Source organism: Scophthalmus maximus, chromosome 17, assembly GCF_022379125.1.
Source record: "Scophthalmus maximus strain ysfricsl-2021 chromosome 17, ASM2237912v1, whole genome shotgun sequence".
Classification (NCBI taxonomy): Eukaryota; Metazoa; Chordata; class Actinopteri; order Pleuronectiformes; family Scophthalmidae; genus Scophthalmus; species Scophthalmus maximus.
The window spans coordinates 5,021,286-5,046,434 of NC_061531.1; the positions used below are offsets into that span (position 1 = coordinate 5,021,286).

Here is a 25,149-nt window from a genome sequence, read left to right on the forward strand (position 1 = left end):
TCCGTGTGCATATGAACTTATTAAAATATTTGGATCCAGACACTTAATCCCCTTGATGTGGGTCGTTGCTGGCATGCGAGCGGACAACAGTTTACGCGTGGGATTAACTCGCACTCTCGCACCAAAAATGGACGTGAAAAGGACCCGGCTGTTAACCGTGGATTTACCCAGGAAGGCCGGCCACAATATTTTTCTTCACATTTGCTAAAAAAAAGTTTTCTTCTGAAGTACAAAAAATAAAAATTTTGAAAAAACACAAACAAAACCAGGCCTGGACTTTGCCTTCAGACAAGTCTGTTTTGGGTGTTTGTCTGTCTCCAGTTGCACTTTTAAAACCTCACTCATTTAACAGCTAAACAATTTAAGGATGCTCAGGATTTACAGTGACGCGTAGTCCAATGTGCTGTTAACTACTACAGGTAGGCTTACTCAGCAGTGGGGTGCTGTTTTATATACTTTACAGAGGCCTGGCATATTTTGCAAATTGCATGCGTCTTATAAAATTCTCTCTCCCTCCAGTCTTTAAACAGTTGTTTGGTGGAACACCAAGCTCTTCTCCCTGTATAATGATCTCCCACTTGCCCGTACAGGCCTTTGACTCGCTCAAGACTTGCCTGAGAGACTCGACGAGAGTAGGCCACGGACAAGCAGTGGAGATGAGAGAGAGAGAGAGAGAATCCCAAATTATTGGTCACGTTTCTAAATTATAAAGGCGTATAGGGCCTCGTAGGGTTCGAGAAAGAAAAAGAGTTATTGCATCATTAAAATCCCTATTTTAGGCGACTTAAAGTAGTGTATATGTTGGCTTGGTTGGATAAGTTGTCTCTGGTGATGCCTTTTTGTCAACTGTCGTGATTTATGTAGTCTCAAGAGAGACCAGTTGAGATTGTTTACAGCCAGACCCGGTGTGGGGTGAAAGTGCGGCGAGAAAAAAAAACCTGAGAAACGAGGGGGGGGGGGGAGAGAAAATAGGAGGAGGAAGAGAACGATTTGATTCCAAGAACCAAAGTAAATTCAATTAGAAAATGCAAAGTCAAGTGCAGTTTATTTTGGCAATAGTGCTCAGGCGTATTACCCTCCGTCAAATCATAACAAGTAGCAGATGAGAGCGCAGTGAGCGATCAATACAATCCACTGTACGCCGACGAATCAGAGGAAAAACCAACAGAAAGTGTCTTTGTGAGGAGACGCGTCAGCACAAGCTGCCCAGACACCGCTTCACTGCACCTTGGCATCGACTGCACAAGTGTCTGGACTTTATCGCAGGGATGGAACAACATTCTTCCCAAAAGATATTCCCCTCATTTGGCCTTTCGACGATGGTGGTGGAGAGCGCCGTCTAATGTCAGTCCAAAATCGCTCGTCTCTCGTAAATATGAATCAGATATGCAACACGGTTCTTGTGTAGGGGAAAGTAATACGTGAGAATGTGCATAGAACGCCGTGCTGCCTGCTGGGTATGTGATAGGAGAGTGGAGGGTTTGGAGGAAACAGCTGGGGCAAGTTACTCTGACACACTTTGATTAACATCGCGATGATCAGGAAGCTGTAGCTTTCGTCAGAAGATCCCCAGTGGTGCGGTTCTGCCAGCGGAGAATCTTCTGATAAGACCTCGAGCCTCCATTCCTCCCGCTTTTCGTGTAAATTCCTGAGTCGTATTGATTTCATTACGCGATGTTAATGTGGCTGCACTCTTGCACGGGACCTGAAGCTCTATGGATGAAATTGGGAAAGTAGGTGTTTTTACGCGTCACGCTGGTGCGCTTTCCACGCGTCGGCATACAATGTCGGATGTGAGCCCACGAATGCTTCATTGAAATGTGTATTTCACATTGCAGTGTGGACACACTACAACACAAATAATAACATGTCATCTTGTTTGACTCTGAACAACAACCTTTTTTTTTTATTATAGCATTCTGTGTGTAATCGGTTAAAGATGCGAGTTGGTTCAGTTGTATTTAACTTTTCTTAAATGGCAGCCTTGTTTTTATTTAGTTTGAAGCCAAAGTGCAGCCCAGGGATATTTGTGTGCTCTAGGTGTTTGTGCACTGGCAGGCGGTCAGATAACATCTAGTGCCGCCCCGGCATGGTGCAACAACTAATTATATACTGTGAGTGACCACTGTTCATTTACCCACGAGACATTTCTGTCCAAATAACACTGACCTCCCATTTGTCACCAGCAAAGTCGGGAATCGCTCTGGACGTTGGCGGCGAGGGTTGACGCAGGTGTCTCGAAGCTGCAGAGTGGAATTTTCGTTTTAAAATCAAGAAAAACCACAAAGACACTTTCCACATTACTCCCAATGAAAATATTTGCAGCTACATTACATTGAAGAGACGCGCGTTGAGGTTAGAACGAACCTTGTGTTTTTGGATGACACACAGTAAACTCTAAACTAAACCTAAGAGAGGAGGCTGCAGAATTGTTTTTTGGCACAGTATTTGCTAAGGTACACAACAGTGGTGCGTGGTACTTGGATGTTGCCGAAATAAACTTGTGTCTGTGGTCCCTCGGAGCCTCTTCCACCTTCCCCGTGCTGTTATTTTAGAGAGTTTCCCATCACTGGATGAACTGAGGGGAACCAAAGATTGTGATCCACAGATGTCCACTTGGATGAGTGCGGGAGCGGCACGTCCAAGTAAAACAAAGGACAAAGGACACTTTGGGTCCAGCACATTTTCAAACGCAGGAATCGGCTTTAGTTCAATCTGTAAAATTGATCCAAACATACTTTTTATAGAATTAAAGCCACTACGTGGACGCTATATATTGTCTGTCCATTGGCCTTTGACCTCAAATCAATGAAGCCTGAAGGTGGTGAGGTCACGGAGTCTGTTGCCAGTGGGCAGGTCTTCAAATATACTGTACATGCAACTCTGATGAGCCAATTTTGGAGAACTCTATAATTCTAATCAATAAGGTTATATCGATCAGAATTATTGCTTTGACTTGAAGACACTTCAGGGTTAATAAGAATCGGCCGTGGAAGTGGCATCTGGGTTTGGCAGTCTGTCCGTCAAGACGTCATGAACGAAAAGCAGCTACCGTCAACATTTCATGACTATTTGTATTAGTAAGTATACCGGTGATTTAGCACTAGTTGGCCTCCTGTATGACAGGGACACTGCTCCCCACATGGTCCCGTGGTATGGAAACCCTTACGTTTGGAATAAAGAAAATCATGAGGACGCCATCGGTGGACAGAGTGAACCCATGGTGAGTTGTGCAGTGTGGTTTAGCCCAACAACATTTTGGTCAATCTTGTTCCTAATTAAGTCAAACCATGGAACGTGAAGCTTGTATTGTAGCTCCCCCTAGTGGCGAACCACCATTTCAACCCAAGAGTTTGCACACAAAGCTGGGACCTACCGCCGACGGTCGTTCTCAGATCAGGGTACAACGAAAGGACACGACGCGGCGTCTGAAATTGAAATCACATTTATTGTTTGTTCTGGAGTTGATTCGCTTCAAACTTACCCCTTTGTGTACAGTACAGTTCTTCCCTCGACTGCATTTTTTTATCGTCGTCATCATTGTCATGTCATGTCATCACACTCATACACTCGCTCGCTCACACACGTACACACAAAGCGGCCGGTCACACCGGCTGAGGCTTTTCCAGGTAATCTTAAAAGGGGAACCTCCATGGCACCTGCCCCCTCGTTCACACCTCGCGCAGTCACACAGACCCGCAGCGTCCGCTACTCTGTGAATGCAGAGGGAGGGTCATATCTCGCCGCGCGAAGCGGTCGTCCCCTTTAAGGCCTGCTTCTTAGAGTCCTTTTGATACCAGGACGTGACAATCACATTACAATGTTTCCCTCACGTTCAGTCGCCTGCCAGCTCGCTGACCGGCAAGATTCTCACCAGCACCGAAGTTTCAGCTCGGAGAGACGAACGGATAGAAAATAAAAAATACTCTAAGATTCACCTTGCAGGACTGCAAATACAGAAATGCACAGAGCAATAAAAAAAGACAGATCAAAGTTGGAAATCAAATCACACCAGAGGAATTAAGATCACTTAATTTTTTTTTTTTTTTTAAACTACCTTGCTATTAGAACTGCAGATAGCTCTACTAGCGTCGACAGTTTCTTAAGTACATGTAGTTATATGGTATGTATCTATACTCCATAAAAGGGTTGGGGTATCGTTTGGATTGAACAGTCATGTTTCAAACACTGGAACAAACTCGAAAAAGTTCATCAGCCTACATGGACCCTCAAGTTATTGCTTCAGTTCTACGGCGATGCGAACACACTTTCTGAAGCAATGTAGAAAGACACGGAACGCAGACTTTCAAGCCCCCAGGAGCCCGAGGTCAGGTGCGCTCCTGTGTTTGGACTGCGGCCTGACCGCTCGTGAGAGTTTGACTGGTTGTGTTCGTGGTTAATTGGAATAATCTAACCCTACAGTAACAACACGAGTCCCATGAAGCGGCTCCGAGTCGCCCCGAGTCTTTCCCGACTAGGGCGGGAACCCGGCGGTGCGCGCAGATCGCCGCCGGTTCAGTCCATTGATAGGTGTGGAGCCTTGGGGAACCTCGATAGCTGTGCAGAGTTTCCTCCACCATCAGGTCCAATGTAAACAGCTGTTACAGAGGCAAGACAAGGAAGTAAACAGACTCTTTGGCACACCCTAACACGATGATGGATGCATACAAGTCCTGACCCACACTACACACAGACGGGCCCCGTAATTTAGTTCACTTTGAGCTAAGGGGGGAGGGGGCGTGTCTTCCTATCAAGCAATTTTACTTCGGTCGTTCTCTCTCAAGTGGGAAACAAATGCACATTGGCTATGTATGCACACAGACATAACAAACTAAGACACTCAGATTGCGCACGAGGGTAAAAGTGCAACGCTGACCTACTTTTGAACATTCCGAAGATCTACTTTAGCTTTAAAATGACCTAGCTTAACCACATTCAGATGCATAATAATAAATAAATAATAATTTGGGTTACACTGAAAATGGCAGGAAGGAAGGAAATGGCAACACTGCGAATGGAAAAAAACAAACTCGAAATGAGCGACGTCGAACCTTTTTCCATGGCCCCACTTCTCAAATCTCAAACATCAGAAAGCAACGCGACAGCAGCCCCGTGTGCTGCAAACAGCAAACCACGGAGTAGTTAACATCGTAAAAGGCAAAACTTCAATGGTCGAGTAACACGGGGCCATATGTTTGATTGTGTGCGAATGTGTGCATATATATTAATAGGTGCTTTAAGCTACATTCAAGCAAAAACATAAATGTATTTTGGGGAAAGAATTACATCATAAAGTTAAGTAGGGGACCTTCCCTTTTTGGGTGTGCTTCCGCATCTTGCTCCTTTAACCAATCAGAATCAGTCAAATTCCACCCATTTCAAATGGGCATTTCAGTAAGTGCTGCGTGACAATGTCAACGGTAAAAGTGCCTCTTTTTTTTTTTCTTTTTTTTTTAACACTTAGTGTTACCACATGTTTTAAAATCTCAACCACAAGATTGGGATGATTTCATCATTTAAATCTCCGGGGGTTGGGGTGGGGTGGAGAGGGGGGGGGCGCTGTAACGGACAGGGGAATTGAAGTTTGATTCACCCCTAAATCGGGAGGAGAGGTGCGGCAAACGGTCCAAATCAACACCGCGACATAAACAGGGAACGCAAAACATTAGTTCATCTCTCCTCATAACCTTGGACAGTTCCCACAATCCCCGGTGTGCAATAAAAGAGCCAGGAGAGCTTTGTTGCCATGGTAACGGGGACTTACAAACAGGCTAAAAAAGCTGCTTCAAAGGTGCTTGGGGCTCAGAGGGTTCTTTGGAGGGGAAAACACTCCCCCACAACAACGCTCTGTGAAGGCCAAAGGAAAACAAACTAAAAAAACAGATGGACGAAAAGAAAGTGTAGAAAGTCAGGAGAAAACAATGACAGTGAGCGATGAATTTGAGCTTACACCATCTGGGTAGGGGGGGGGATAGGAGTCGGAGTGAGGGTGGGCTGCTCCGCGGAGACCTTGGCGATCTCCGCGGCGGTGGCGGTGCGGGCACACTCAGCGGCAGGTGTTGAGGAGCGGCTGTTGGGTGCTGTGGTGCGGGTCGGAGCGGGGGCGAGGGCGAGGGCGAGGGCAGGTGCGGTCGAGGTGGTACTGGAGGTAGAGGCGGAGGCCGGGGCGGAGGCCTGCACCGGGGGCAGGTCATCAGACGGGGCAGGGGGTTCAGCGGGGGCCGCCTTGGGGGCGGCGGGCTTGTTGTAGTTCATCTTGAGGATGTGCTGCTGGAGGTGTCTGATCCAGTCCTCCTGCACCGACAAGGGGCCGTGGAACTCCACCTCGCAGAACCTGACGCCGGCAGAGGAGACACGCTTGAGGACGGGAACAAAAATACCACCGCTGTTAATCTGCAAATTAACTGCAGCTGCCATTGTGGCCCCGGCGAGGTTTTCACACAAAGAACTACGAATGCAATCTGATGCTGTTAGATTCAGGGCCTCCCTCAGGAGGAAACGATTCCGGTAAAACATTTGCGCTGCGGTTATATCAGAGCTTAAGCACTGTTGAATGAAAATCCCAAACGGCTCACTTTTCTCTATAAAGTGCATCAGCACTATAGCGTTCAGCAGGGGGTGTGGGTCGCGATCGCTGCTCGGGGATTAAAGGACTGTTTAAAAAAAAGTTTTGCCAGAATGTTCCATTTATGCAGCTGTCTCATTAATATCTAGTGCTGAGATCCCTGAACATTCAGTCTCGGGTTCTGGGAAAAACCCTGATCTCTCACTCACCGGCACTTCAGGGTGTAGAACTTGCCCACCAGTTTGACCAGCGGGTAGGAAGGTGGTTTGGGCACCAGAGCGGGGACCGTGCCTGTGCGGGGGGGCTTGGGAGGGCCGCTGTCTCTTTCCATTCCGTCTGGACATGACGGGTGCTTCAAGGGCCGTCGCTCGAAACCTTGGCGAGGGATGGAGGTGACAATGGAGGGGTTGGGCGCCGAGTGGAGACGCACCAAAACACTCAAACATTTAATTATGGACTTGCAAGGTCGATTTTGCATGAAATATCTTGGCTACATCACATGTAAAATGTAAAGGTTGGTATCTTTCACTACTATTCAAATAACAATTATAAACAATTATAATTAACTTAAAGCCAAACTGGTGTGAATAAATAAACTGTCACTGGAAATAAAGGATAACAAGCGGCTGTGGCTATAGTCGGAACATTTCAGTCATTTTCTCCAGTCTCGTTTTCAGACAGGTATACCTCCAAGAATTTCCGTAGTTTACGATTTCTGGAAAAATGGGCATATGACACATGCAGGCATGTGTACATGGCTGAGTGCGAACATAGGCCAAATGCTCCCTCACCTCTGGGCAGGCGGACGTTCAGCTCACTGCGCGCCACCTGTGCTTGAAGTGGGAGGCCGCCGGCGAGCCGCGAGGGACTGGGACTGCTGCCGCGGCCGGGCCTGATGGCAGAGGCCTGTGGACTGGTGCGAGTTTCAACGCCCTCCGCGCTCCTGGAGGAGCCCTGGCCGAACTCGCGGCTCGCTGGCCGCAGAAGGCTCACGGCCAAAGAAGACGACCACTGCGAGGAGGACGAGGAGGTGGAGGCGGCCTTCTGCGGTGAGACGGGGAGGGTGTGATGAGAGTGCGTTGACGCAGCCCGAGGGGGTCTGACTGATGAGCGACCGCGCGAGCTTTGAACTAACAAAGCCTAAAGACCAACAAGGTCAAATAATGTGTTAAAGCAAAATGCTCACTGATAAGGATGCTAATGGATTTGCTAAGGCCTTTTTCCCACACTAACAGCTGTGAAAGTTGTGAGAGGATGTCACAGACACATGAGAGGTGGTTTGATGTCAATAAATTCATAAATGAGTGAGCTATTGAAAATGCAAACCTTTCTTTTTTGTATTTAGTTCACACTCAAGTGTGAAAGACTAAATGGCTGTCATTCTGTATGATGACAGTGGTTTGACATTCCTATGTCCAAAAACAAAAAAGTGACATGCGCATTGGGCAGACCTCCAATGCCTTCCGCTCTCCACTGCATCGTCATCTTTTGTGATTTCGATTCTGTCAAATCTGTGAAACATCTCCCTGAATGAGGTCTCCAACATATCCCAAAAGTGGGACAGGTCGAGGTTTAGACGCGGATCTGGTGAGGATAACATGCACATTGGCCAGGATGTCACTGTCAAACCTAAATTATTATTTACAAGCTGTTCAACTGGCTGCGTATTACAGCTGCAACTCACCAAAACTAACACACAATGAATGTGAATGAATGATCATTATTTCACAATGAAATAATAATCGTTTTCCAGCATATGAAGTGTGAGTATTTCTAATTTTGACTGTGTTACATCATCATAAGCTGAATCTCTTTGGGCTTTGGTCTGTTGGTTGGGGAGAAAACAACTTTTGAAGACATACACAATGGGTTCTGCGCAACTGTGACTGATATTCTCGTTGCAGTCCAACAAATAACCACTTTGGTCATGAATTAATCTGCCAATTATTTTTCGCAAATTCATGTTTTTGCCCTTAAAATGTTGAAAGAATAGCAAAAGGAGAGCCAATCACACTTTTTTGAAAGCCAAGACGATATTTTCCAATAAACAATCCAGTCCAAAGCCATAAAAGTAGCACACACACCCTTTTCCCTGAGACACTGGTGCCTGGGATTTTCTGGCATGTTTGCTTGAAAAATTCTTACTTAGCTGTCTAAACAGTTGCAGATTAATTTATTTAAATGCACTAATCAAAAGATTGTCTATAAATGGATAAGTATATTTCCAAACATGCCATCATCCATTGCTTTAGCCTAAGATGTCTGGGTAAATGTCCAATACATGCAGCCTAGTTTTTTCCAGTATGAAAAAAATACTTAACAATATGATTACAAGGACATTTAAAAGGTAATCCGTTCTGTATGTGTGTCACATCACAGCTCAGGGAAAAGGTGTGACAGTGACGCAAATGCACCAGAAACTAATTCAGGAGGGAAATAAAGAAAAGGAGAAGAAGAAAAAAAAAATACACGTACATTTTTCTTCTATCAACAGCACACCATAATTTATCTGAAGATGAAACATAAGCTGCCAGGAACCCTGGTTACTATGGCAACTATCAAGTCAATAGCCGAGTTGTTCTGGCATCTGTACCGACAGTGCTTTTTTTCTTCTGCTGGGTGTAAAGACACAGGATCCACAGCGAGGCTCAAAGCTGTTAGACAACCCGTCTGAAGCTTTCCAAGGCACAAAATGTCTGTCGAGCCACCGGCTGAGGAGCGTTAGATCTCCAAACACGCCTATTCTGAGACAGGTGAGTGAGTGAGTGTCAGACATGTAGCACGGTGGTTTTTTTTCCCCCTTTTTATTGTATAGCTGCTCAAGTTCTTCCACTGATATTTTACCTTTTTTTTTCCTCTTAAGAGAAAAATTGCTACGAAACACTAGATTTCGCTGGAGTGTCACAGGCCGAAGAAACATCCGAGTTAATCCCGAGCGCTCGCCATGTTGAATAAATAAATAAACACTTGCACTGAGTTATTACCATAAAATGAATGAGCGAGTGAGCCCTCACCTTCTTGAGGGCAGAGCGGTTCCCCTGCATGTAGCTACGGTGCATCTCCAAAACCTTCTGTGGCCTGCTGCGCATCCACGCGCTGAGCGTCTCGATCGGGGATCCATTGACGCACCACTCGGTCACGCCGAACTGCCTCAGGTGGGCTCGCGCGTGGCTGGCCAGAGCCTTGCGGTTCTCGAAGTAGAACCCGCACAACTCGCAGCTGGGGTCTGGAAGACACGGGAGACGGGGGGGGGGGGGGGGGAATGAAGGGAGAATAATAATCACGAAAAAAACCAAAACTAAAACCCAAGAAGAACGACTCACCCCGGTGTCCATGCTTGTCCGGGGAGGGCTTTCTCTTGTAGGAGAAATCATGTGGCAAGGGCGAGAAGGGTTTAAGCTGATGCGATTTGGAAGTCTCCACCGACTGGGCCTCCTCTGACAGGGGCCTCTTCCCCAGTGGCGACATCCGGAAAAACTTCCCTGCAGGTGTGGAGGCAGATGGGCCCAGGGACCCCAGGCCCTGCTTGTGGAGTCTCGACCCCGACTGCAGCAAACTGAGGGGAGATTTACGGAATTTGGACGACTGGTAGCCGGAAAAACCCAAACCGTCTGAACTGCCGGCGCCCCCGGTGTTCTCCCATCGGGGGCTGTTGGCCCCCTGGCTCGACTCCTTCTTCACTCCCTGGTCCGAGGAGGCGCCGCCGCCGCCCCCTCTCTTGTGCATCACCTCCCTCAGGGTGTCGATGGGCGAGCCGTTGACGGACCATTCCGTGATGCCCATCTGGCGCAGGTGGGAGCGGGCGTGGCTGGAAAGGCCTTTGCGGTTTTCAAAGTATTCGCCGCAGAACTCACAGCGAATATCCCTCGTTGGCTCCACTTCATGGGCCATGGCTGAGGAGGGACCAGAGGGAAAAGTTGTGAACATACTTAACATTCAGACACAACGGCACAGGCGTACCGCACAAATCTTCTCATCGAGCAAGATTGTAAATTAGTGAATTCACCGAAAATGCCTTCTTTAATTTCTGAATAAGTAACTTAAATTACCCAAGTTGAGGGGGAACACATTGTCAGTGCTGCTCCAGCTACAGCTGAGAGGTTCAGTGGAGAAGCTCCCAGATCTCCCCACGGCTCCAGGCGTGGTGACCTCCAGCTGCACCGGCTCAGGCTTCATCTTGAGGATTAGGCCGCTGGAAGAGGTCGGTGGCGCCGAGCTCGATTTGGACACGGCGGGCTGCGGAGGACTGGAGGGGCGGGCAAAGGCGAAGGGCAGGCGACTGAGGAGAGTGGCTGAAGGAGAGGAGGAGGTTGACAGAGGGGAACGGGGGGGTCCCGGAGAGGACGGAGGCGGCGTTTTGCGAGGTTTTAGAGGAAGGGCGCAGGGCAGGCCCCGTCTGGCGATGATCTCCCTCAGGGTGTCAATCGGGGAACCGTTGACGGACCACTCAGTAATGCCCATCTGGCGCAGGTGGGAGCGGGCGTGGCTGGAGAGCCCTTTGCGATTCTCAAAATACTCCCCGCAGAACTCGCAGCCTATTTCCTTTGGAGGTTCACCTGAGAGTTTGATAGTTTGAAACAGAAAAGAGCTTTAGACCTTATCCGACAAATGCGCAAGGCCCCGCTTTATGTGGAGAATTTATCATTTTATACAAACAGGAGGCAGCACTTACTGTGTGGAAGGGCCATTAGCTCACCACTGCTCAGGCGGAAGAGCTGCATGGAAGAAGACTTGAGACGCTTGGCGGGCGGGCCGAGCAAAGGCGAGGCAGAGGAAGAGGTAGCTTTGGACGTCGACCCGCCTCCAGCCGTGGTCACCTTATAGAGGAGGGAGGACGGGGGGGAGGAGGAGAGGCTCAGCAGGGACTGCTTGGGAGAGGAGAGTGTGGCGGTGAGGCCTCGTGGATCTGCGTGGCCGTCAAGCTGCAACGCATTGGCTTTGTGCTTGAAGTCGTCGGTATCGATGAGCTGGTTCAGGAGATCGATGGGCGAGCCCTTGGATTCGGAGTACTCCACCCCAAAGTGCCGCAGGTGGGCCCGTGCGTGGCTCGATAAGCCTTTCCGCGTCTCGAACCAGGCACCGCAAAGCTGGCAAACAATGTCCTTGTTGGGGTCCACTTCCAGTGCTGCGCGTGAAGAAGAAATAAACAAATTAACAGCGTTCTCGGAGACAGACTCTGGTGAAGATAGAGACACTTACTGAGGTTGAGAGGAGCATCGTTCTCCTGCGGTGCCCAGAGGGGTTTGGTTGTTGTGACTGTGGCAGAGAAGTTAGAGGTCAAGCTTTTCATTCCCCCGGCCTTGTGCTCCGGCGAGCGCAAGGGGGAAGACACGGGCAGCAGGGAGGAGATGGGGGCTTTCCTCACGACTGAGGACGGGGAGCCCGAAAGATGCGGAGCTGGGGAGGCACCAGGAGAGGGTGCGGGCGTGGAGGACGACGAGGGCGGCGCCGCTTTCGCCGCTTTGGACAGGAGGGAGAGCGGGAGCGGTTTCTCGTCCAAGTCCATGTCTTCTAAATCCTCATCTCTCCGCGGGGCGGGAGCGGAGGGGTTCTTGGCCGAAAGGGGCCCCGGAAGAGGTGAGCCTATTTGGCCGTCCACACTGCGCTCCTTGGCAATTTGGTAGAGGAGGTCGATGGGCGCCCCGCTGCTCTCCGAGACACGGATGCCCAGCTGGCGCAGATGAGAGCGGGCGTGGCTGGACAGTCCCCGTCGGGTCCCAAACTGAGCTCCGCACACCTCGCACTTCAAGTTGCGGTCTGCGAAAGACACAAGAGCAGCTGATGAGACGTTTGAAGGCGATTTTTAAAATAACGGTCGCCTTTGACACTCTGTTAACGCAGCCTCGACACAAAGTTTGCAGAGCAACAGCAGGTGGCTCGGGTTCTTTTAGAGGCCACACATCTCCCGGAGGACGCGTGTCACCTCACTTACCCTTCCTGTCTACATCTTCACCCTGTCTGCAGGAACACCGGCGCAGTGTGAGAGGCGCTTTTTATTATCCCCCTAAATACATCCGTCTGCCTCTCAGGATTTCCCCGGGGACAACCCGTGTCTGGCGGAGTTTTGCCACGCCTCAGCGCTGACCCGAGGTCAGTTTTACAATTTCTCCAGCGACAGCTGCGATAAGGGGCTTCGCCGTAGCAAATCCAATCCCTTGTCAACACTCTGGGGTCAGCCACTTCTCCCGCTCACCCTTGGTGTCCGCGTCCTCCTCGGGAGAGAGGCCGTCCCTCTCCGCGCTGCACGGCCGCGTCCTCCCCGGGCTTGAGCTCACGCCGTCCGGAGCTGGGAGCTGCGGCTCCTCATCGTCGTCCTCCTCGGCTGCTTCCTCCTCGTCCCCTGAAACACACAAGCACGGAATCCGCCGATCAAAGTGGCTGCACGATAATAAATCACCTCAAATTAAACGAAGACGTCTGAAGGAATGCGCCTCACGCCTAGATTGGATTTCTGTCAGCATTTCTGAAGCATAGGAATTTTTTTTGGAAAGTACCTTGAGAATGAATGCAGACTCAGAGCAACAAAAATAAGGTCTCAGTCTCTGCAATAATAGCGCATCTCATAATTGTGACATCTTCTGTGAGGCAACATGCATGGAAACAATTGATGATCAGAAAAACCCTGTCGGAAAAAATCTAAGTGCTCGCCTCGCCGCTGCACGAGGCGAACGCGGCAGTCTCCCCTGCAGCCGGGCATTCCTGGGGACAAAAAGTGCCATTTTCTGCGACAAATCGTTAAATCAAAAAGAGACGTGGAGACAGACAATGCTTTTTTCTTTTTTTCCCCCCTTTCTCTCGTCTGGTGGGCGGCTCTGCGCTCGTCAGTTCATCTCTTGACTGTAAAGGAGCGGCGGTGTGACACCTCGGGGCGCAGCGTCATTACGCGGCGTAATGAGGACGGATGATGGATAATTACTGGGGGGTTTATAAAAGAAAAAAAGGGGGGATCAAAAGTGGCAACATCGCGAACTTGACTTTGTGAAACGACGAAGCAAGAGTTCCACAGTAAAAGTGACACTCGGATTGTAGGCTATACTTGCTTGATTCCGGAATGAGTTGGAATCAGATCGCGGACTATGCGACCGGGCCGGTTCGGTCCACAAAGTTGCCATGTGCCCCGGGCAATACCCCACTTGATAGTTCGTGGTCTGGGGGGGGGGCACGCGCCTCCATCAGAAGAAAAAAAAAATCAAAGCAAAAGTAAAATGGCGAGGATTGGGCAACTGGAGGTAATTTTTTTTTTTTTTTACAGATCCTGCAGCAGTGCAAATTCTGGACGACATGCCAGACGTGCACATAAAACACCCTCTCTCTCTCTCTCTCTGTCTCTCTCTCTCGGACGTGATGGAAACACAAACTGTGGCACAACGAGCTGGGGGAAAATAGCAGGGCAAATTTCGCACGCGCGTGCGAGACGAAGGGGGGGGGCGGGGGGGGGAGACAATAACACAGCCTCGGACATGCGTGTCACGGGGCTACCTGCACCTTCACGCGCTCCCGCACGGTAAAGAGTTGGGTTGTTTTTTTTCTTTCTTTCTTTAATGGCTGTTGTCTGGCCCCAGTGTGACAGAAGATGCGGCGGTGACGCGCGCACTGGGACGCCGCCGCGTGCGATCCGACGGGGCGCACGCGGCGCACGGGAAATGAGAGCGCGCCGTACTCACCGGTCCGCAGCCGCAGTGCATCGGACTCTCGGCGGCTGGAGCCGGACAGCTTTTCCGCTATTGTTTGGGTCTGCGGGGAGGTGGAAGCAGCCATTTTGCCCCCATATGCGCCGCCGAGCTAAGGCGTGACCAATCGAGTGGTAGGCGGAGGTTGGGATGAATGCACCGAGTGCCACATCTACCACGGGCATCAGGGACTGACTCTCTCTCTCTCTCTCTCTCTCTGTCTCTCTCTCTCTCACACACTCTCTTCAACACACATATATACACACACACACACCTCTATCTTAGTGAGGACACTGACAGAAAGAATAATATATTACCAGGCCCCTCCACCATCCCAACCAAATACCTAATCCTAACTCTTACCCTGACCCATACCCAATTCTGACCCCAAAACCAAAGTCTGAGCCCCTTACACACAAAATGACGACCGCTCCAAAATGTCCTTTTTTACTTGTGCAAAAATGTCCTCACTCGGTCAGGTCTAAGCCAAAGTGGCGCTCGCCCTGAAGAAAGAGGTACCAGCAAGCACTCTGTAATATCAGTAATAACAGAGTGTTGGCTGTAATAACAGTAATATCACCCAGATCACTCGGCCCCATTTTTTTTTCTCCCGCTCAGAGTGAAACAAACATGCATTTTCAAACAAGCACGAGCAACTTCATTATGTATTTGTAATAGTCTGAGTGGGTCTTGGTACCCTTTGCCAAGTTCAAACACCAACAACAGGGTCACCGCCAGGTAACAGCTATGAAAGACATAGCCGACCAACAGAAGGGCAACACACCAGTAAGCAAGTTCAGCGTGGCACAATACTACTTTTAAGGATGGATGAAAACTTACCATCAAACTCCTCCTTCCTCCAGTGTTGAGGAGACGCCGAGGGCACCGCACCAGAAATGGAAGCACTCAGCGGCCTTTCGCTCGTCTCCCCCTCGAGCTTTACTCGAGCGATTCCCTCCCCCTCCCCCTCCTCCTCGTCCTCCTCCCCTTCCTCATGTGGAGAGCAGAGGCTACGCGGGGGAGCCGTCGGGATGACAAGGTCGGGCCTGCTGGAGAACAACTCCCGCAGGATGTGGATCGGCGAGATGGTGACGTCCCAGTTGGTGATGCCAAAGTCGCGCAGGTGGGCCCGGGCATGGCTGGACAGGCCGGCGCGGGTGTCGAAGCCGGCGCTACAGAACTCGCAGTGCATCACACTGAATGTGTCCGGGTCAAAGTTGGCGACTGTGAGGAGGACGGGAAATATGAGAAGAAGTTAAGACATGTGACTGAGTGTGCCGTAAAGCTGTAGTTCCGGAACCATGTCGCTCTGGGACGGTTGGTTCACCAGTTTGGTATAGAATGAAAGATCTCAACAACTATTGGGTGAACTCTGTACAGACATTCGTTGTTCCCAGAGGATGACTCCTACTGACTTCGGTGATTCGATTACTTTTTCTCTGTCGCGCCACCAGCAGGTCGACATGTATGGTTTCTGATTGAAATGTCTTCGCAAATATTGGATGGATTGAGACAGAATTTGATAAATTCACATCCCCCTCAGAATGAATTGCCCTAACACTGATGATCCAAAACTCTTCCTCTATTGTCATGATCAGCTCGCAGTGACATTCACATCAGCCTCAGCTCAGTTTGTATTTCGTGAACAAACAAACTTAACACATGTGGTAAACATGATCATCATATCTGTTAAAAATCTACTTTCAAGAACCGTTAGCAGGAGCCGGATGGACCGCGCACGCTGCCATCATGCTAAGCATTATCATTTTAGCATGCTCATGTTAGCATTTAGCTGGAAGCACCAACAGCTTTTAGCATGACTGTAGTCTTTTCTTTTGTTATTTGAATATTTTTACACAGTAATGAAAGAAATTAACTTTCTGTAGCGGAAACATTTGCTCTCATTCACTGTCTCATTTTGTGACCCTTCAGATTCATTTTGTGTCCCTTGAGGGGGCACTGACCCGCAGGTTGGGAACCATTGCTTTATGTTTTAACAACCACTTCTAAAAGCAGGTGACAAGTGTTTCAAACATGTCAGCAAAGTTGCGGGATACTTTTCAGCTTGGACCGTGTTATTGTCACACACCCTAGATCAGGTTCATTATTCAAAGTATTATTTTAAAGCAAAGACAAATAAAATGGGGGCGCATCGTCTGCTAGGATAACAAAACCTGCCCAGACAATATCCGTGTAGCTTAAAGAAACACCTGCGACAAGCTGCTGACCTTTCTTCTTCTTCTTCTGATAGGAGAACTTCCTCTCAATCGCATTGACCTCCTCGGGGGAAATGAAGTGACGCACATTGTAGCTGACACCCACTCGGTTCAGGTGGCCTCTCACGTGATTGGCAAGCCCGATGCCATTGTGAAATCGATCGGGGCAGTAGGGGCATTTCCTCTCCACGCTCCGGAGCTCCTCGTCGTCCTCGTCGATCTCATCAATCTCTTCATCCAAGAGGCCCTCTGACAGGAAACGTCGCACGCGCTCCTCGTCACTGCCGCCGTTGTCGCCGCCGTCGTCGTCGTCGCTGTCGGTTTCGGCGGGAGCAGAGGTAACCCGGGTGCTCCTCCTCAGAATTAAAAGCTTTCCATCTCTCTCCACTTCCTGCTTGTCTTCATCCTTCTCACTCTTCTTAGGCGGGAGCGACAACGTAGGACTCTTCTGTGTTGCAAGGTCATCTACAAAGAAAAGACAAAAATCAATCTTGGACCAACCGACACATCCTACACAAACTGAACCAGTAGTAGAATAAATATTGTACGTGCATGTCAGGTTTTAGGTGAGAGCTCATGTAGAGCTTCTCTGTCGCACACGTAAAAGGTCACCTTGTGTCAACCATACTTACCATATCCAACACTTTAAAGAGTAGCCGTGATTTATTACAGCTTGCATTTTATTTTTGTAATTTCGACCATTAACCAGAATACCTATTTGCAATGATCACATTGTACATATTAAATTGATTGCTGGCATATGGGAACAAAGAAGTGTAATGGGACAAGAAGTATGACATTTTACTAAATGCAGTGTAAGTGTGACAGAGTTATATAAGATTCCACTTGTCATTGAATAGCAACCGATTCAAAGATGTTTTATTGACATTTTATTGTATTGTGATTGGTCAGTGGGCGTCTTCTCCGTAGATATATGCACTTGTACGTGACTGGGCTGTGCTAGTTCACGAGGAGCGTGCCATTGGTATGTTGGATCGCACCCAGTCATATGCACATTTTGATCATTTCTTTTAATATTATTTAATTTACTTGCCTTGATACATAAATGCTAGTGTAGAAAGTCGCGATGTAGCTATGCACACTGGAAGGCTTATTGTGTACGATGTACGGGAAGCATTTCGGTAACGCTACTTAGCTTAGCCTGCTAGCTAGCATAGCATGCTAGATTGCTAATTTATTTTTATTTATCTGTTATAGGATGACTGGGTGTGTGTGTGCTGTGTTCTCCTCGGCTGACCAGGACCGTTTATTTTTCTATTTACCAGGTACATAAGAATCCAACAGTAATTCAAAGGGTTACACGCTCGCGCAGAGCGAAACCCCACATGACTGTTAAGGAGCCGCAAGGTTTGGCTGAGCGTTGATGCACAAACAGGATCTACATGGAAGAGCCATCAGAGGGAAATCTGACCTGTGACCTCTTGACAACAGCAAAAAAAAATCATTGCCTGAAGTCTGCGAAGCAACATCTGGATAAACCAGCGGTTGAAAGTCTCCTGACAGACCGTTTGACATTTACTGTTTATCCAGAATTGACTGAGATTTAATGGAGTTCATTCTTTCCTCCCACTTCTTCACTTTATTTCCAAAACATCTCTGGCTTCTCCATATGTTTCAGAATGCAGATGTTTGAATTTTGGGATGAGGTTGCAGATAAGGTTTCCTTCTGACGACTCGTGGAACAGTGCACCACCACTCCCGTGTCGGCTGAACCTTCCTGCAGCTCCTTTGCTGTCCCCCCCAAACGGAGGGCCTTGCTTTGCCTTTCTTCCCAGCAGACGTGCAGAGTCCAAAACATGACTCGACTTCCACAATTCCCCTTATCTGCAATTTCCTATTGACATTTCACACGGTGGAATTTTCAAACTAGATGTTCTAGATGGTCCTCAGTTAGTTACTTACTGGAGAGGAGGTCAAAGTTGTTGTGTCACCACAAGGTTTGAAGAGTGAGAGGATTTACTCTGGAAATGTCATCAGCTGACGGTTCCAAGCAACAATGCTTGACCTGCCTTAAATGTCCTAATGAGTCAACAGGGTTTGAAGGTTCACCAGACTTCTATCACAATTAATGTTTGTTTTTTTTCCTCTATATTTTTTTCCAAAAACATGAATTTAAAAAACCTGTGCATTAACATTTAAGAAAAGGCTAATTTGTAATGTCTGTTTGCTGCAGGGGTTGTACGTGTTTTTCATTTAAATAAGAAAAATGTAAATCAACTTCATTTGTGACAGGCCCAAGACTACCCACAACTTTGCACATGACTTTATGGTAACACATCAAGATTTCCGCCAAAGATTTTCCGTTTATATAAACCATTGTTAAAATTCTTAAAGTTGTTTTTTTTTTTTCAAGGTTATGTCACAGAGGACAGTAAAGTTACCATGGAAACAGCTGCCTGCTGGGCCAGTGCTAAAGTGAGCGAACCAAAACACTTAAGCTGCGGGCAAGAAATCCAAACAATGAGATGCTAAAAACGTTCCATGGAGCCGGGGGTACTGCAGAGGAAGAGGGTCATTCTCTATGGGCCATTCCCTGCAAGTCACACCTTTTCTCATTATACATAGTCATCATTTGATCCACTGTTATAATATAAACACTGATTAATGCAGCTTTAATATTTTTCTTTGTGTGCATGGATAACAGAAACTGAGACTTGGGAAACAAGTCAATTTGCATAGAAACACCTTAAACTTGGTGACTTGGTCCCACCGCAGAGTTTAAAGTGTGGTCTTGTGCTACAGAGTGTTTGGTCTGACAGAGAACCTCACCTGTGCTGGATCGCGCTCTCATGCGTCGTCTCACTCCGCCAGGTGAGCTGGCCTCGTGTTCGGACACTTCGCTGTCAAGCTCTGTGCTGCGATACTCATCCTGTTCCCCTTCTTCTTCACTCCCGGGGAGCGGGTCGTCGTCCAGTCTGTGAGGAAACTGAGCCAGATCGGCCCAAGCCTTCCCTCTCCTGCTGAATCTCCGGTTCCCCACACACTTGAAGACCACCCGACTTGCTGCTGGGGCGCTGTCTGGTGCCGTGCCGTCCTCCGACGCACTGAGCCCCTGTTGGCCTTGGCTCTGGATCCCTTCATCGGGCAGGGATCCAGACCCGGAGAGGGGGTCGGAATTAAGGGCGGGTTTAGAAATTCCAGCAACCACATTAGACTTTGAACTCTGGCAGGTCCCATCATCCGGCGCCCCACTGATGGAGAACTGTCCGGAGTGAGCGAGTTTCTGGTGTTCCCTCAGTGCAGTTTCACTTGAGGTCTGGAAGGCACAATGACCGCAGGCCAGGCAAGTAGATGTTAGACATGACGGTGAACCGGGAGGCGGAGAGACGGCCTGGGGAGCGTTTCTTTTCCTGTTGTGGGTCTTTGAGTGATTAGCCAGTGCCTGGGAGGTTCTTGTGCTGAAGTTACACTTGGTGCAGACGAAGCGGCGGCGGTAGGCAGAGGCAGCTCGGGCATGAGCTGGGGATCGAACAGAATTCGGAAGAGCTGCATCCGGGTGGGTTTCCTGTGTTGAAACTGGGGCCGGGGATAGAGGCGGAGATGTGACTCCATGTGGGTCTGACGCTTTGCCGGGAATCAGGGCTGTATCGTGCATACCGACTGACTCTGAGCTCACGTCCTTCGCCACCTTACTGTCCAGTCTCTGAGTCTCGTTTTCATTCAGTTTCTCAATCTCCTCCAGGATCTTCAGACGGGACTCCTGGTGGCTTTTGTGGTGGTCTGCCAGCGCGAGTCGACTTGGCAGGTTCCATCCACACTCAGTACACCGAAAGCGGCCGGCCTTTCCTCCACGCCTGCCACCCCCGGAACCACTCTGACAGTGCTCGACCATGTGCTCCTGCAGGTGCACCTGCTTTTTGAAGTAAATGCTACATTCCACACAGGTGAAGATTTCTCCAGCTGGCTCGACCCCGCCCTCTTCCTCCCCGTCTCTTTTCGCTCCTCGCTGTCGGAACTTGAGCGGCTCCTCCTCCGCTCCCCCTCCGAAGCCGACTTGCTCAAAATCGTAGACCCCTCCACCTTGACCCAGCTGTGCCATCTCAGAGGAGGGGGATTTCGGGAGACTCACTCTTCCCGCCTGATGGCCCGACTCAGGCAATGTGCGCTTCAAGGTGCCAAGTCCAGAGAAAGGCCTGAGCAGCACCCTCTTCTTTCTGCACCGCTGGACGAATGTGCAATGAGCCCAAGGTGCAGGAGGGGGACTCTCGGGGTCCGAGTCCCCCGGGAAGGTGTACACATCTCTCTCAGACTCCTTGGTTTCCTTTCCCCTGGGCCTCTTCGCTCGCTCACCTCCCTCACGGTTGACCACTTCCTCCTCCTCCTCCTCCTCCTCCTCCTCCTCTTCCTCCATTTGGCAACAACCTCCCTTTGGTTTCATTTTGGACAGAAACAGCTCGGCTCCCTCAGATACATTCCAGACTTTGTTGTCTGCCACTGTGAAGAGAAAATAGAGGGATTATGAATGAAAGGAGCCTTACGAATAAACAAACAAAGGAGAGATACAAAGTGTGTAGGCGGATTTTGTTTCTTCCTTATGGCACTCACATTCTGCCAGGCCAAGCTGAGCCGTAGTCGACTCTTCTGTCTTTGTGCTCTCGTTGTCGTCGTCGCGCCCCTCCTCCATTTTACTATGTAAGTGCCGCAGTTTTTCAGGTTCTGGGTCATCTTCACTATCAAGTCTGGACAGCATTGGACGGAGGAGAAACAAAGCCATGCATTTGAATTTGGAACAAGCGAATGGTAATTTCACTGCATTATATTCATCGCAGATGAAAGTTTTTTATTCTCAGCGCCGATACGACAAGGAGGTCATGTCCTTGATCATTTTTTCAGGAAACTTAGTGCGTATTAGCAAACTGGGTGAAGCGTAGTTAGAAATATACACATGGTATGTTTCACACTGATTCCAGAATAGTGTAGGCACTGTCTATTTAAGTTTGCCTACTTGTAGGCCAACAAAAGAAACAACGTGCGAGTGTGTTTATTGTAGGCAGTCATTCATTGATCATCATTTCATGTGTCGGGAAATAAAAAAGTGACGCTTTTAGTTTAGTAGTTTAGTTAGTTGGATTCGATACTTTGACGTTTTGGAGAGCTCTCAAGAGCTGGATTAAAGGTTGACACCACTCTCGTGTCTGCCGTTTGTTCCTGAGTCAGCATCGATGAAGGAATTATTGTTGTAGGGTTTTATAACCCACTATTAGGCTTGATGCGGTACTACAGCACACAAACAAAGTGGAATTGGGTAGGGAGAGGGTGTAGGAGGCGGTTTTGGGGTGTATATGTAACTGCAAAACTGGTGCAGCGTTCAAATTCACACAAACAGCGGCAAGTGTGTTAATTACTGAATGTTAGATGTACTGGTAGACAGGTCTTATTGCCCTCGAGTTTCCAGAGCTTCCCCGTTTCCAGGCATTGTGCAACGGCTGTAGCTTCATATCTAACGGACACATGTGTGAGTGGTATCAATAACTCCAATCGAAATGTATTTACTCCCCCCCCTGCCAAAGTACAAGTCGCCAACTCTTCCCCCCTACACCTCCTCCTCACCTGAGTCGGGACGACGGGGATCCTGGGCTGTGAGCAGCCAGACCATGAGGGTTAGAAAAGTGCTGTAGCTCCTCCTCTGACACGCAACAGCGCACAAAACACACAAGCACAGACACAATCACTTCACGGCTCCACAGTTAAAAATCCACGTTCACAGAAACACTCCGGTTACATCGAGAGAGAGAGAGAGAGAGAGAGAGAGAGAGAGAAAGAGGGGGGGAGAGAGCGATGAGAGACTTCTGACTACAAGCGGACTGAATGACATTCAAAGCGATTGGAGGACAACAACGATACAGTAGGTGCACTGGCTGAGTTCAGTTCTACTTCTAGCTCTGCTGCAGATTGTCAACGCTGCTGTGCTGCTCCTGAGGAGCGTGCAACAGGTTTCCAGTAGATGTTGGACCATGTCTTACCATCATCTTGCGTTTCCCGCTCGGAGTCGGAGTCCCAGCTCAGGGAGGAGGGAAAGGCTGAGGACCTGAATCTCCTCTGTGCGTTCCTCCCCGGGTGTGCGCTGGGCTGCGTGCCCTCGGCCTGCGCCGAGGCCTCATCCCCGTCAGCGTGGCCCCACGGGCATTTGGCGGACATCAGCCCGTCTCCCACATTCGGAGAGCACGAGGACTACGGGCGAGAAAACAATTTTAAGGAAAAAGGAACAATCATAATCTTGCCGTCGCGCGACGGAGACGAGAGCGAGCGCGATCGTCGTGTCTCTCACCTGTAAGGTGCAGCTGAGGAAGGTTTGTGCTGAGTTGAAGGGCGGGGGCCCATAACTGGTCCCTGGGGTTAGCGGCCCCTCCGGCTCCATGGTCCCCCCCCCCAGAGAACAGGATGGAGTCCCACTGGTGACCAGCCTGCCTACATCGTGCAGCCTCCTCTTCTTCTGGAAAACACGAACACACACTTCAACCAAAATAAAAAGTTTTTTACTAGACTAATAGTTACAGACCACCTCTATATAGTCCCCCCCCCCCCAAAAAAACCATTCATCTGATTGCATTAAGAAGCAGAACGCATAACCAGACCGTCTGAAAGTATCAAATCTGCAGTCTGCCTGTTGTGTTGTTATTTTTTGGGGCCTGCCCTCAGTATTTTCTGCCAGCTGCAGTTTTTTCGTATTGTCTGACCTATTTTCACAACGCGTCTGCTCTTCAAAACGCACCGAGCGCTGCGTCCCCAAAAACCCGTTACATAAATAAGTGGCCTTTATATTCAGGGCCCATCTCCTCCCCTGCTGCCGGGGGGAATGTCCGGGTGCACCAAGGTGTCCCGGCGGGTATGGCCTCTTGTTGGCTCGGGGGAGGGGGGGGGACGCGTCCGTCACCGATCCAGTCGCTGTCAGGTGAAGTATAAGAACAGCGCGTACGCGCACGATGCGCCCTTTTCACACTCAAAACGCCCATGAAGTGCGCCCCCCCCCCCTCCCCGTGCAAATACTCACTGTGATCGGCCTGGTTGTGCGGATCGCAGGGGGGGTGGGGGGCGGTGGTGGTGGAGGACAGGGCTGGCTGGCTGCTCAGGCGGCGGTCGTCATGCTCGTCGGGACGGAGCTGGAGCTTTTCACGCCCCAGAGGCGACGCTGGCGGGGGGATTCCTCCGCTCCCATGGCGGGGGGGGGGAGGGGGCAACTTGCTCTCCTAGTCGCTGCTCGGGCGCCGCGCGCGGATCCCTCGGAGATGCCAGGCGGACGACTCCATGTTATTCGGCTCGCAGGCACGCCACGGCTGCGTGTGCGTAACGTCGACGGGGAGGGCGACGGCGAGAGTTTGGAGGTGAACCCACCGGGGGGCCCCGAGTTGATCCACTTGAACTTTTACTAGTGCTTATTTTCTTTCTCCAAATGAACACGACTAAAATCCTTATTTGTAATACGGCATGTGCTCATGTATGTTTTTTTAAATTTATTTTTTTTAAAGCTCGCTACTTTGACACTTCACATATCTTGAAGATATAAAATATATTTTTTAAAAATATAAAAGATTGAACAGTGTTCATACTGAGAACATTTACCAATATCAGACACTATTTCATGTATATATATACATATATTTTCAGGTACAGTGTTAGGTGTCATTTGTGCCTGCATAGATTCAGTTTGCAGTTTACATTTGGCCCACTTATTAAGCTCCAGTATAAAATAAAAAGTATTAAAAGCACGTTTCAGATTCACCCCCTCGCCGTGGGACATGTCTCACTGTCCGTTTGTCCGACAACATTCCCCGAAAAGCAGGAAATCAACAAACCGCTCGCCAATGGCGATAACGTGGTCATCTGGCTCCCTCTGCTGGCCGCAGGTGGGACCACGCGAGTGTGTGGTTACAGTAAGGCCAACTTTCAATTTCTCTTATCCTTGAAACTTAACTTTAAAAGAAATAAAGAAGAAAACGATATTGAGACTTTAGATCAGGGGAATTGAAATCACATTGCATTACATTCGTTTGGCAGACGCTTTTTGTCCACAGTGACTTATACAATAATTGCGTTCAACCACAAAAGTATTTATCAGATAGGCTCCATTTTTGTTTCAGTTTATTTATTTTTTATTTCCCCCTGCTTTAATGATTGAGACAGGGGCCGGCCTGAGGCATAAGTGAACTAAGTGGCAGCTTAGGGGCCCCATGGCCACCAGGCCAAATCAACTTCTGCTTAGGGCCCCATATTGAATTTATGCAAGGAATTTGAATCTATTTAAGGATAGCCCCTTGAGATGCAGCATCTAGTTTTCAAGTGATAGAGAATTTATACAAAAAATCATACAAGAGAAACAAGAATTAGATTACACATAAACGTTACAAATACAAACACATAAATACATCCAGCTCGCTCACCCTCTCCCGTACACACCCCCAATCCGCAAAAGTACATAACAATAATAACAATATAGCATCATAATAATAATCATCGTCATCATCGTAAATAAATGGAATGACAATGGTGATAATGATCGAATCAAAAGCATGAACATGATATTTTCAAATGTGAAAGTAAAGATGTCTCGAAGCAGTGAAAAGAGGGGACCAATCTCAGAGAGAGGGGCAGATTATTCCAGTCGGATGGAGCTTCGTGTTTGAATGACCTGCGACCAATTTCCTTGATGATTCTGGGAAACAGAAAAGAAGGAATGTTG

The 25,149-nt window shown here is 48.9% G+C and overlaps 1 protein-coding gene across 4 annotated transcripts; it reads right to left on the reverse strand.

Moving 5' to 3' along the window:
* Positions 1-3,429: 3,429 nt before the first annotated feature.
* wizb (WIZ zinc finger b) lies at positions 3,430-23,935 on the reverse strand. 4 transcript variants are annotated; one of them, XM_047327971.1, is made up of 17 exons: positions 23,464-23,935; positions 22,741-22,902; positions 22,436-22,643; positions 22,023-22,098; positions 21,018-21,151; positions 19,242-20,906; positions 16,464-16,916; positions 15,076-15,459; positions 12,759-12,905; positions 11,765-12,322; positions 11,238-11,690; positions 10,615-11,121; positions 9,889-10,458; positions 9,580-9,791; positions 7,357-7,609; positions 6,775-6,940; positions 3,430-6,334 (listed from the first exon to the last, which is right to left on the reverse strand). In XM_047327971.1, exons 2-17 carry the CDS (start codon positions 22,828-22,830, stop codon positions 5,947-5,949), a joined length of 6,264 nt encoding a protein of 2,087 aa, XP_047183927.1. In that variant the 5' UTR covers positions 22,831-22,902; positions 23,464-23,935; the 3' UTR covers positions 3,430-5,946. The 4 variants fall into 4 exon arrangements, with proteins under 4 accessions (XP_047183927.1, XP_047183926.1, XP_047183928.1 ...); XM_047327970.1 differs by having other exon boundaries at positions 22,741-22,905; positions 23,464-23,934; XM_047327972.1 differs by lacking the exons at positions 22,741-22,902; positions 23,464-23,935 and having other exon boundaries at positions 22,023-22,096; positions 22,436-22,556.
* Positions 23,936-25,149: the final 1,214 nt, after the last annotated feature.